The following is a 12,173-nucleotide window of genomic DNA, read 5'->3' as shown; positions in this document are numbered from 1 at the left end:
AACCGATGCATTCGCGTCCGCACGTGGTCCAGTCGATGAGCTTGAGCGCGAGCCACACGGGGGAGAACAGGATGCACAGCAGCACCGCCGGCGGCAGCAGCACGAAGCTCGCCACCAGCCTGACAATGACAATAACGGTCACGCCCCAGGGCAGCAACGCACGGTGAGGTGGTGCAGTTCAGGGGCAGTGTGCGGTTGGTTATACCGAAGCACGCGGCCACGGAGCTTCACGTTGGCCGCGGCTGCTCGCCTTCGGTTGGCGGCTTCGAGGTCTGGCGGTGGTGGCCGACAAAAGAGGAAAGATTAATGCGTTGAAGGAGGGGTACAGCGGAGCGTGTCGGTGCTGCACCTGCATCGTCATCCTCTTCGGCGAGGAGGCTGTAGTGCAAGGACGATCTGCGCGCCTGCTCATCGGATCCGAGAGGTTCGATGCGAACAGAATAGGACGGTGTGATCCAGGGGCCGCCCGAGGCTGCCACGCGTCGCGTATCCATTGCCTTCGATTCAAAGAAAAAGAGAACGAGAGCTTCGAAAGGCAAATAAAATAGAAAAATGAAGAGAAAAAACAACTTGGGGGCAAAGGGGAAAAGGAAAAGGCGTTAGCAGAGGATGGTTTCGATCCATCGACCTGTGGGTTATGGGCCCACCACGCTTCCACTGCGCCACTCTGCTTTACCACCACACCTTGTTGTTAGTTGGATCGCGGCTCACCTTGCAGCTGCTTCTTGGCGGCTTCCAAGACTTGGCGGCACCCGCGCTGTCTTGAGGTTTTGCAGTTGCCTCCGTAGCCCGGACCCCAACCAAACTTGCAAGAGCGAAATGGTGAAATGGTGTTGCCTATGCATTGATGACGTATGTACAGGGATGAACAATAGAATCGTTGCATCCTTGAGTGATCGCTATGTACTACCCCCCGCCCTTCCTTCTTTCCTGTTCCACGTGAAGTGTCAGTCCCTCGCGCATCAACGCTTGATCGCGTACGTGGACATCGACAGCTACTCTCTCAATCAAGCTCAGCCGCACTTGGGGAAGCTGAACCCACCGCAGGCCCACACCACCACGAAGAAGATCACCACCTGCGAGAGGAGTGAAACAGACGTGGTCAGGTCGGGTCAGGCGTGCCAAAATGTAAAAAGGCGAAATGGCAAGACTTGGGCCGTACCAGGAGGATGAGGCAGATGAAGCACAGGCAGATGTTGAGCTTCACGTTGCGCCACCACATGGCCCGCCTCAGCTTGCGAGAGCTCTCCCGGAAGGTGGAGGCGTTGGCGTTCATCTTGTCCGTCTTGTCTAGCACGTCCTCCAGCTTCTCACCCCTCTGCAGCACATTCTCTGAGGAAGCAAGGAAAAGCCGGTCCGGTGTGAGTCTTGCTTGACGTTGTTTGTGGGGCGCAGGGGGGGGAGGGGCGTATACCGATGTTCTCCATCATGATGTCCTGCACGGTCTTGATGTCCGACTGGATGCCCTTGATCTTGTCCGCCTTGGGGTCGTTGTTGAAGAACGCCTGGCGGGCCACGCGATGACACGAATACAAACGTCAGCACCTAGGGCAAGGAGGCCGAAAGGGAAGGGGAGGGGGTCAGTACCATCTGCTCCTCGAGCACGGCGTCGAATTCTTCGCCGCCGTCGTAGAGGTTCTTGATCTTGGTGAGGAAGCCGAAGCACAGGCGCGTCGGAAGGTCCATCGTGGCCACGCACACGTAGGTCACCTCGTCCTCCGTGATGTAGTTGTACGAGAACCTGGAAGTCCCATTAGCCACGCCCCCACCAGCCGCTACTCAAAAATCCGCCGAGTAGATGGAAGAGAGAGAGAGAAAGAGCAAGGCCTTACTTGAGGGGGAGGAGGTACCCTTCGTGGCTGTAGGACTTCTTGTGGTTGCGGTGCTCCATGCGCTCCAGCAGGACCGTGATGACCTTCGAGAAGTCGGTCTTGTTGCCCGCCAGCTGGCACTCAGTCGTCACCTGTCCGTCCTCCGCTACCGCTGCGTACACGATCGGCATCTTTTGTGTGCTGGATTGACGGATTCTTTCTTCCTTCTTCTTCTTTCGGCCCTTTCTCTACCCTTGCGTCAGTCCTCTTCGCTTGGTGCGGCTGTGTGGTTGTTGGAGCGCTGAAGGCAGCTGTGTGGTGTGGTGTGTTGTCGCAAGCAAGCGAAAGCTAGAAACTACTGGTGGGAGGTCGAGTGTGAAAGAGAGGAGGGTCGGATGGATGGATGGCGGGCAGGTGGGGTGATGAGGGGGAGAGGAGGGGAGGGAAGGCAGCCCAAAACAAAGCGAACCGAAGAACGAAACGTCGCAGAAAAGCGAACCAATCCCCGCCCCGACGTAATTGCACGTCCGCCGTTTCAACAGAAAATACCGCGGAAATTCTGAAACCCGAAATCCACAAGAAAGCTCACGCCAAACGCTGGGTACCTTGTCTCCCGTGCCGCCCGAAGGGGACGATCTCTTGAGCGAGCTTGGTCGCCGTTATGTTGTGGACGTGTACTCTGTGGGAGACGACACACTAGGCTAGATTGGGACGAGTGAGTGGAGGGAATGATGCGTGGTCAATAACAATAAATACGGCAAAAATGCGGTCACAGGAACTGGAGGGGTGTGGGCGGCCTAGTCAAAATTGATGGGGGCGAGCTCGGGGTAGTAGTTCTTCTCCTCTCTCGTCAGCACGAGCTCCGACCCAAACTCCTCATACTACACACAACACACACGACGCACGACGCACGGCACACACACACACACACATGACACACACACGATACACACAAATGGCAGCGCAAGCACGCCTACGTGAGCAACCCAAACGAACGAAGGAAGAGGGACGAGGGGTGTGCGTGCGAACCCAGAGAGGAAGCGGGAATTGCTTGTAGCCGGCAACGCCGATCGGCATGGCGGCGAGGCCCAACAGGCCGATGAAGATCCACATCCCCACCATCGTACTCAGGCCCACACTGGAGCGCGGGGAATTGCACGATTAATTGTGTGAGCGAGCAGGCCGCTGAAAGGGAGGAGATGACACGCGTACATGACATCGCTGCAGAGCCTGTCCTTGGACTCGGCGTAGTCGCTCGACGTCCTGCTGCAGTCGGCCAGGGCCGCCACGTTGCCCAGCAGCTCCTGCGTTTGGTTGCGCACCTGCAGCCAGGTCTGGGCCTCCTCCTGCCCAGAGAGAAAGAGAGAGAGAGTATGTCTCGGGTAAGCCTGGTACTCATGAGGCAGCTGGTTGCGCGCGTAGCGTACGGTGTTGTTATTGGCCAGCGCCTCATAGTAGCTCTCGTTGGCCCGGATGAAGAGGTTCCGTCCATCGGCCTGGAGGTTCTCGTAGGGCATCGAGGAGTTGCAGAGCATGTAGTACTGCACACGAAAAAAAGGGGAAAACAACTGAAGTGAACACCTGTGGCTTCTTGGGAAGAGGAGGGCGAGGAGGAAGAAGAATTAAACGAGGAGGAGGAGGAGGAGGCACCTTGACAAAGGCGACGGATTCGTTAGACTTGAAGTAGTTGTACGTGAAAAAGTCGTCGCCCGTCTCGCACACATCGGCCACGCCAACTGCGGCTGCAAGAGGGAGTTGGAGGTCAAAGTGGTGAGTGGTTGGGTTGGTTGGTGGCGACTGGCGGCGAAAGGGGGGAAGACTACGTACTGGACATGTGCACGCCGCACATGAACCAGGCGAAGGAGAGCAGGAGCCACAGCATGAACACCATCCTGTCGACAGACACACACCACACCACGACGCGCCGACGTTGGGTGGGCTCGGGTCAGAGCTCAAACCAGACAAGAAGACGATGATGAAGGGGAGGGGAGCAGCATAGCGTACATCAGGGAAGGAGCGCCCCAGCCGAAGAGGGCAGCGAGCAGGCCCAGCGTGCAGGCCAACACGATCCCGCCGAAGAGACAGACGACCACGATATTCCTTTAGGTTAGGAATATTGTAACAGAAATGTCAAAAGAACAGTACCAATAGAGAGTGCGTGTGCGTGTGCGTGTGCGTGTGCGTGTGCGTGTGCGTGTGCGTGTGCGTGTGCTAGGTACCTCACGAGTTCGGCCGTGAGCATGTGATCCTTGTACTCGTTGAGATCACTCTGCATGGCGTAGGCGTTGCTCAGGGCATTGGAGGCCGAGCTGTAGGTGCCGTTCAGGTAGTCTGTTGGTCGACAGGCACGATAAATCGAGAGAAAACATGCGCGTGAGTGGCGGGGTGGCCACGGAACTCAGATATATATATATATATATATATATATATAAAGAAATATGTCTGGGTGGTGCACATGGAGCAAAAGGACATACTCGAGAGCTGGATGATTGAGTAGTTCACGCCCTCAGCGTTGTCCACGAGGAAATCGGTGCTCTCCTGGATCCTGTCGAAGGCGGAGGAGCAAGAGAGAGCATCATGCCGGAGAAACGGTAAGAGAGCTCTCGCGTCGATACAGAAAGGTATTTCTTCGAAGTGTGACGGATAAATAATACAAGAAACACAAAACACAAACTACATAAATACATATATAAATAAAGAGAAAGAGGAGGTACCGATCGGCGATGTCAGGTCCGCTGCGGGTGACCTCGACCGAGCCCCAGATCCCCGGGCCGCACGCAAGTCTGATCCCCAAACAATGTGCGGGATCACGTGAGGGATCACAGTCACGCCGTAAGGAGGGAGTGGCGAGAGAGAGAGAGAAGAAGAAGAAGAAGAAGAAGAAAGCCGGCGTACATCATCAAGAAGGTGAGGAACACCAGCGCCACCCGGAAGAAGTCCTATGCCACTTCTGGTATCTGGATGCATCGGTAAAGGTTAGCCCCAATGATGTTTGTGGTCGTGTGTGTCGTGTGTGTGTGTGTGTGTGATTTGGGCTGTATTACCGGTATTCGGCATTGGGGTCGGTGCACGCGCAGCGATAGATGGCGTAGGCCGATCCCACCACGAACAACAGCGCCCCCAGGCAGGCGAAGGGCACCGCGAAGGTCGACACCGACTGCAGTTGCATCGCAACACCGCACGCCACACGCACGCCACACGGCCAAGACGTGAGTCTCAATTCCCGCCTCAAGAGGCCGGAGAGTGGTCCGTACCTGAAGGTATTCACTCTCGCTCGGGTCAAAACGGTCTCCCACCAGCTGCAGGCGGTAGGAGATGTGCGGGAACTCGTGCAGGATCTGTGCACGCACGCAGGGAAAGGAAAATAAATTACAATAAAACAAAACAAAACAAAATAAAGGGGAAGGGAAGGAGTACGTCGGCTATCCATGAACCCAGGTCACGGCTCGTGTCGTCGGAGAGGACGGTCGATGACAGGGCCGGTTGGCTGAGCACGGGGGACCCTGGGCACAACGAAGTCACGCATTGCGAGGGGGGGGGCGCGAAAGATGAAGCCAATTGGGGACGAACCGGCAACGTAAGCCACGGAAATGGAAAGGAGGACGAGAAGGAATGTCCCTACGCAACAAGCATCGCTCCTCATAGCTCCTCTCGCTGCCGATTTGTGTGACGGCGCACCTGTCTTTTATTTTGCTCTGCCGTTTATGAGGGCACTTTTCTTTTTCCTATTCCTTGCTGACCGAAAGGACAACTTTTCTCTTTGCTTTTCTTTCGTCCAGTGGAATTTGAATCATCTTGGGTGTATTGGCACGTGGAGTCGTTTTTTCCTTATCCGTCCTTGAGCCTGGCTGGTGGTTGGTGGCCGTTGTGCGCTATTTGTGGGGCGTCGCCTGTTTTTGAGCTTTTTGCTTCGCCACCTTCGTCCCCTTTGTAGCTGTGGTGAGTGGTGGGCGTGGTGCTAAAAAGAGCGAAGAAGAACGAAGCGTGGAGGCCTTGCACCCGTACCTCACTGCCCCCTCCCTCTTTTCTCCTACGTTATGTCCCCTTCGTCGCACCCCTCCTCGCCTGTGCTGGCCTACTGGTTCGCCCTTTTGTGTGGTATTATGTGCGTTTGGCGCCCCGCCTCATTTCCTTTCCCTCGTGTACCGTTGTTGTGCTCGCGTGTTCTTCATGTGCCTCGCGCAGGCGCACCTCTGCCCGCTCCTCCTACACGCCAGCATACACACAGCGGCAGCAGCACAGCAAGCAGGCCTGGATGAGTGCCACACGGGTGGTGTTTCTCGTCTTCTGCTTCTTCGCCGTGCCTTCCCTCTTCCCCTGCTGGCCAGCCCTCGACAGCAGCAGCAGCTCACACGGATGGGCGTCATGGGCTCCGCCGGCGCAGTGTCGGTCGAGCGTGGCGATGTTGTCGGGTGCCCGCGCGCAGGCGTGCGTGCCATTCCGGGGATCACCGGGTACGGCCCACAAGTGCGACACCTTCCTGGTGCCGGGCACCAACGTGTTCCTGGCCTCCGACCAGACCTACGAGTCGGTGGACGCGGCCGCCGGTAACTTCACCCACCTCTTCGGGGCCTTCATGCCGCCCGACTGTCGCACGGCGGGCCTGCGGCTGCTCTGCCTCTCTTGGTTCCTCCCTTGCGACTTCAGCAGCACGGGTCTCGCCGGTTCGTCTCCTCCGCTCTTCATTCGTTTTCTTTTTTTCGCTTCGTTCTGTTTTTTCGGCTCCGCACCGCGAGATGGCAACGAACGGAATGTGTGGGCACGGATGGTGATGATGGTGATGGGGTGCAGTGTTGCCGCCGTGCCGGTCGGTATGCGAGGAGATGACGCTGGCATGCTACGCCTTCCTGGAGAGCCAGAACCAGCTTAATCAACTGCCCGACTGTGACAGCATCATCAACGTCACCGGCACCCCCCTGCCGGCCTTCCTGCCCGTCAGCTGCGCTTACGGCCCCACCGACGCCGGTACCCGGATATCTTGCCGCCCGCCGTTTCCCCCTTTTTCGTTGGGGCGCAAACTTGAGTTTAGTTATACTAACTGACAGTTGGGGCTCGTGCGGTGTCTCGGCCGAACGCAGTGGTGCCCTACAGCCAGGCGGACTGTCCCTACCCGCTCAACTGGGACCCGCAGGCGGCGCCGGGCGCGTCGGACATGTGCGTGGCGCCCTGCCCGAACCTGTTCTACAGCAGCGGGGAGTGGGTGGCCATCCGGGTGGTGGCCTACGTGTTCTCCTTCATCTCGCTGGTCATCAACCTCTTCCTCTGCATCACGTGGAGCCTCAACCCGAAGAAGCGACGCTTCCCGGCCTCGGTGCTCCTCTACATCTCCCTCTGCTTCATCTTCTTCACCGGCTTCCAGTTCCTCGGGGTCTTCTTCGAGCCCAACTCCATCACCTGCACCAAGGACTGGCCGCCCAAGCCCGTCAGCATGGACTCGGCCGGCGAGAACGGAGGCTGGGGCATGGGCTGCATTTTTCAAGGTACTCTCTCTCTCTCTCCGCATGCACCGCACGCACACACGACACACGCACGCACGCACGCACGCACACTCGCACGCGCGGCCTTTTGACGCTCTGACTGTGTGTGTGCGGTGATGCGTGTGCGGTTGAGCAGCGATGGTCTTCAGCTATCTCACCATCGCCCAAATTTTGTGGTGGCTCGCCCTCAACATCAACCTGTTCGTGCTCCTGGTCCTCGAAATCAGGTACGCGCCAAGATGGACGATTACGAATGGGACTCGCGACGTCGCCCGCTGATCTCTGGCTGTTGTACATCTTCGTGTTGTCCAAAACAGGCAAGAGCGGTTCATGAAGCTGCACAAGTGGTACCACGTGATGTGCTGGGGCCTGCCCATGATCTCGCTCATCCTGCTGCTGGCCACGAAGAAGGTGGGCGGCTCCATCAGCAGCCCCTACTGCCAGTTCTACAGCGACGGGGGCCGCTCCTGGTGGGACTGGGCCTTCGTCTTCGGTCCCAGTACGTGAACCCCTCTCCCGTACATTCCGTCAGTCGATGATTAGCAATATGTGTAATGGCCCAATAAACGTGTGTGCAGCAATTCCATTCTTGATCGTGGGCATGGTGCTGCTTTGCATCAGCGTCATCAAGCTCATGGTGGTATGCCTACCTCACACCCCCCCCCGCCGCCGTTTCATTGATGATGATGCTGTTGGGGGTGCTTGCTTGCTTGCTTGCTGCCTGGAATTGGCGATGACTGATCTCGTCGGGTGGTGGCAGCTCAAGTTCAAGCGAAAGGAGAGCAGCCTGACGTCGCACCTGGTGCGCCTCATGTCGATGGTCATCTACTTCCTCATCAACATCGCCATCACCTACTCCTTCCGCATCTACGCCGAGGTGCCTACCCCCCCACCAACACACCGGACCATCACATTACCACGCCCTGGCCGATCAGCGATTGCATACCATTGATGATGATGATGATGATGATGATGATGATGATGATGATGATGATGATGTATATTTAAACAGGTGCGCTACGACGACATTCAGCGGGCGGTCGAGCAGCAGGTCGCGTGCAGTCTCACCACCGGCACCGAATGCGAGATGAAGGGAGGAATCAGCTACGCCTACTTCTTCTTCGTCGTCCTCGCCACCGCGACCATTGGAGACGCCGTCTTCATCTTCCTCGGCACCACCAAGGTGCCATTTCCACAACACCCCCCCCCAACAACGCCACTCATCAAGGTCGCGCGCTGACGTGTTGTGTGTGGCGTGTGTGGCGCGTGTGTGGCCGGGGTTATAGGAAACGTTCGGGTTCTGGGCGCGGCTCATCCACGCGCGGCAGGCCGAGGAGGGATTCCTGACCCACGCGTGGGCCATGGTGAAGGGCCACACCTCCGATTCGTCCTCCTCGGGCGGATCTTCGCCGCCCGCCTCCAACCTCTCCAACGGCTCCTCCCTCGACTTCGAACTCGCCAGCCTCTCCTCCAAGCCCTCCACCAACCTCTAGAGAGAACCCTTCCTTCCTTCCGCCTTCCGCCTATCTATCGCCTTCTTCCCTCCCCCGTAGAGCTACACCACACCACACCACACACCAACAGGCATGTACTTGTACACCTCCGAAGAATGCAACAACACGCAACAATTTTGTCGGAGACCGAGAAACATCATCTTCTTTCCATTACAACAACAACGAACCACAACCACCACCGCGAGAGAGGAGGTGGGTGGGCGATCACACGACGAAGGGCTCGCGCAGTTTGACGGCGGGCGGCTTGCGGTAGGCCAGCCACTTGCCGTCGACGAGCAGCGGGGCGAAGACGTGGAGGAGGAGCTCCTCGTTGGCGCCGTTGACCTCGGCCATGCTCACCAGGTGGCCCACGAGCCCCACCACCTGACCCGCGATTTGCCGCTCGACCGCGTCCACCCGCCCCAGCACCTCCTCCGCCAGCTTCACGCTCCCGGCCTCGTCCCCCTCCAACTCTGCATCGTGTGCGTGTGCGTGTGCGTGTGCGTGTGCGTGCGTTGTCGCGAATGTTGTCGTGAGTGCCATGAATGTCGTGCGCACGACACGAGCGGCCAATGCAATACCATCGAAGGAGCGTGGTGGCTCGAAGCGAGCAAAGTGGAAGGGTCTCCGGGGCAGTCGCTCGAGGGCGAGTCGCAGAATCTCCGACACCAGGTGGATGTTGGTCTCGTTGGAAAGCGACATGCCTGCCCCCCACACGAAGACGGCGGCACCATTAGTGGTGTGCCATTAGATGCCGTGTTGTCGTTTTCGTTGATGTTGATGTTGACGTTGATGTTCTGTTGAGCTGCGGTGGCGGTGCTGATGATGTGTCGTATCGTGTGTTGGGGGGGGAGGTTTACCCTTGTACATGACCAGGTGGTAGAGGGGTTCCACCTTGACCCGCGAGATCTGAAAGGCGAAGAGGTCCTCCACGGCCAGGCCTGCACACCGGACGTCATACATACATCCACCCCACACGCCAAATGATGATTATTGCATGCATGCAGGCACGCATGGCATGCATGGAATGACCAAGGGAACGGGGAATGAGGTTTCCCGTACCGTTGTTGGTCAGGTGCTCGAATAGGGCGTAGAGGGGCTCAGGCACCTGGTCGTGCTGGTTCACCTGATTGATTGGTTGATTGGTTGGGTGGGTGAGACCTGAGTTTTTCCGGATCTGCCGTTGGGAATTCCATGTGTGCGGTGGTGCATGTGCGTGCGTGCGTGCGTGCGTGCGTGGTACCTTGAAGAGGCGGTCCTGGTGCTTGAGGAGGAGGGCGAGGAGGCGGGTGGCGCTGCGGAGGGGCGCCGAGCGGGGCAGGTTGTCGACGGCGAGCTTGCGGATGCGGAGGGCGTCGAGCGTGTGGTATTCGCCCCAGCCGCCCGACGCGCTGCTGCCGTCGAGGGCCATCATGCGGTCCGTCAGGCCCGACGTCGAGTAGGACAGCGACGACGCCAGCGACGACGGATTCGACGACGACGACAGCCCGGCCCGGGCGCCGCTCGTCAGTTCCGGCGCCGCCACGAGGTCGGCCGACGACAGGAGGGCGCGGCGGGCCAGCTCCGATGCGCCGAAACCGGGCTGCTGCTGCTGCTGCTGGTGGTGGTGGTGCTGCTGCTGGTGGCGCGGCGACGCCATCCGGTGCGGCGAGGCGGCCGCCACGTGCGCGTCGGCGGCGGAGGAGGTGCCGGACGTGGACGACCGCAGGCTGCTCGATGCGGCCATCGCCATCGACAACGAGGAGGGGGACGCGGGCACGAAGGCCGGCGGACTGCCGGCTTGCTTGGCGGCCGATGCGTGTCCGCCGTCGGGCAGGGCGAGGCTGGGCACCACCGGCTGCGGCGATGAGTGGGAGCCGCGAGGGGGGAGACGACGGCGAAGAGGAGGAGGAGGAGGAGATGGCGGAAACGGAGGAGGACGTGGAGATGGAGGAGCCGCCGCCGGGCGCGGTCATGGGTTTGACGAGGGAGATGGAGGAGGGGGTGCGCCGCATGGTGGACACGTCGACGCGGCTCCACGACCCGCTCCCGTTGAGCGAGGGCGAGGAGGAGAGGGGCGAATCTCGCCCGGCCGTGGACGAGCGCATGGCGATGGGCGAGGAGGAGGCCGAGGTGCTGCCCGGCGAGGCGTGCGGCGACGCTGGCGCGGGCGAGCCCGAGGGCGAGAGGGGCGGGGTGAGGGCGGGCGGTGGCGCCAGGGCAGCCGCCGCTGGAGAGCGACCAGACGGGGTGCGGAGGGTGCCGTGCGACGGCCCTGATGGTGGGGGCGCATCCTTACTGGTGTGGTCACCCCCTTTTTCCTTCCCTGTGTTGTTGTTTTGTTGGTCACGATGCGCCAAAACAATAATAAACAGATAAAAATTAAAAAAACGTTGATTTATGTCAGCGCTTTTGTTCTTTACTAGTACAACAATAACTCTTTTTCTTGGGGGGGGGGTTACGAACCATCACCTGGTGGTGTTGTGCCCTTGCGCAGTGTGAAACGACCGAACATGGTGGGATTGGCCTTCTAACAGCACTTAGAAGGGGTGGCGCGGTGGTGCTCCACCGTCCATGCACGCCCTGAGAGGTATGCCAGCAGCTGTACTGCCCCTTCGCCTTCTTGTGCAAATTAATTGACCGGCAGGTACGGAGTCGCCAGCCAATAGGACTCCAAGCCGAAGTTCGGTGCCGGAATTTCCCCGTGTTCTCCCGATCCTTTCCTGAAGAGCATTAAAGAAATGATTAGGGAAAGCCTGTTTTCCTCCACCATCCAGACATGGAGTGGACGCAGCCGTTTGATCCCGCCTCCTCCGGTTCGGAGGCCTCGCCGCGGTCGTGGTCCCTCTCCGGCGCCGCCACACCCTCACCCCCCTCTTCTTCCTCTTCTTCTTCCGCCCACCGCCACGGCAGCGGGAGCACGACCTGCAACGACGACGAGGCGGAGGCGGAGGAACAACAACAACAACAACAACAACGAAGGGGGCAGCAGCAGGAGGAGGAGGAAGAAGAGCAGCAAGAGGAGGAGAAGGAGGAGGAGGAGGACCAGCCCCTGTTGTGGGCCATCGAGCTGGTACTGGACCGGGTGGGGGCCGCCTCCAAGTGGAGCGCACCCACGCTGCCCTGGGCCACCATACAGGCCCTCCGCCAGCTCGCCCCCTCCGGTACTTCTCCTCCTCCTCCTCCTCGACCATCATCACCAGCCCCCCCCCCTCGCGCCTGTGCCCTCCCACGCCCCGTGGCCCGTGCCTGACCGCCACGCGTGCGCCCTGGTGCGGTCGTGTTGTGTGTGTGGGTCGCGTGTGTGTCGTGCGTGCGGGCGTACGTGCGCAGTGGTGACGCGTAGCGCGGGCGACGGGCTGCTAGATCGGCTCAACGTGCTGGGCCTCCTCAACTGGGTACTATGCAGTGCA

General features: G+C 59.4%; 5 protein-coding genes across 5 annotated transcripts in view, besides 3 other annotated features; 2 read left to right on the top strand and 3 right to left on the bottom strand.

Annotated features, from left to right (window-relative positions):
* Positions 1-3: 3 nt before the first annotated feature.
* Positions 4-119: a sequence feature (Protein overlapping with rRNA (ACA1_276500, ELR15434.1) was converted to a misc_feature.).
* Positions 120-205: 86 nt separating this feature from the next.
* Positions 206-272: a sequence feature (Protein overlapping with rRNA (ACA1_276500, ELR15434.1) was converted to a misc_feature.).
* A 77-nt stretch (positions 273-349) lies between these two features.
* Positions 350-494: a sequence feature (Protein overlapping with rRNA (ACA1_276500, ELR15434.1) was converted to a misc_feature.).
* A 519-nt stretch (positions 495-1,013) lies between these two features.
* On the bottom strand, positions 1,014-2,002 carry ACA1_276490 (Vesicle-associated membrane protein, putative; the record flags this gene model as incomplete). The annotated part of the gene is made up of 5 exons (XM_004337398.1): positions 1,014-1,076; positions 1,163-1,332; positions 1,415-1,505; positions 1,588-1,741; positions 1,851-2,002. The coding sequence occupies 5 exons, from the start codon at positions 2,000-2,002 to the stop codon at positions 1,014-1,016; spliced, it is 630 nt and encodes a 209-aa protein (XP_004337446.1).
* A 606-nt stretch (positions 2,003-2,608) lies between these two features.
* On the bottom strand, positions 2,609-5,336 carry ACA1_276480 (uncharacterized protein; the record flags this gene model as incomplete). The annotated part of the gene is made up of 13 exons (XM_004337397.1): positions 2,609-2,692; positions 2,841-2,949; positions 3,024-3,157; positions 3,239-3,352; positions 3,462-3,547; positions 3,639-3,703; positions 3,816-3,911; positions 4,031-4,142; positions 4,286-4,356; positions 4,526-4,594; positions 4,856-4,968; positions 5,066-5,149; positions 5,229-5,336. Coding segments are annotated over 13 exons (1,245 nt in total), but the record flags the coding sequence as incomplete, so codon positions are not given.
* An 877-nt stretch (positions 5,337-6,213) lies between these two features.
* Positions 6,214-8,781, top strand: ACA1_276470 (Frizzled/Smoothened family membrane region protein; the record flags this gene model as incomplete). The annotated part of the gene is made up of 9 exons (XM_004337396.1): positions 6,214-6,475; positions 6,603-6,776; positions 6,890-7,291; positions 7,425-7,515; positions 7,606-7,787; positions 7,867-7,928; positions 8,049-8,165; positions 8,301-8,471; positions 8,575-8,781. 9 exons carry the CDS (start codon positions 6,214-6,216, stop codon positions 8,779-8,781), a joined length of 1,668 nt encoding a protein of 555 aa, XP_004337444.1.
* A 225-nt stretch (positions 8,782-9,006) lies between these two features.
* On the bottom strand, positions 9,007-11,053 carry ACA1_276460 (uncharacterized protein; the record flags this gene model as incomplete). Its single annotated transcript, XM_004337395.1, is given in 7 exon segments — positions 9,007-9,254; positions 9,363-9,485; positions 9,642-9,722; positions 9,844-9,907; positions 10,025-10,618; positions 10,692-10,990; positions 11,008-11,053. 7 exon segments carry the CDS (start codon positions 11,051-11,053, stop codon positions 9,007-9,009), a joined length of 1,455 nt encoding a protein of 484 aa, XP_004337443.1.
* A 486-nt stretch (positions 11,054-11,539) lies between these two features.
* The window catches only part of ACA1_276450 (Myblike DNA-binding domain containing protein), a gene marked incomplete at both ends in the record, with an annotated part of 2,560 nt that continues 1,926 nt past the window's right edge, over positions 11,540-12,173 (top strand). The window contains 2 exons of the mRNA XM_004337394.1: positions 11,540-11,924; positions 12,094-12,158. Of these exons, the coding sequence (XP_004337442.1) occupies positions 11,540-11,924; positions 12,094-12,158 (450 nt within the window). The remainder of the gene's footprint in view (positions 11,925-12,093; positions 12,159-12,173) is intronic.

This window comes from Acanthamoeba castellanii (assembly GCF_000313135.1).
Source record: "Acanthamoeba castellanii str. Neff unplaced genomic scaffold scf7180000084774, whole genome shotgun sequence".
NCBI classification, from domain to species: Eukaryota; Discosea; order Longamoebia; family Acanthamoebidae; genus Acanthamoeba; species Acanthamoeba castellanii.
This window is presented reverse-complemented; position numbering and strand designations above follow the sequence as displayed.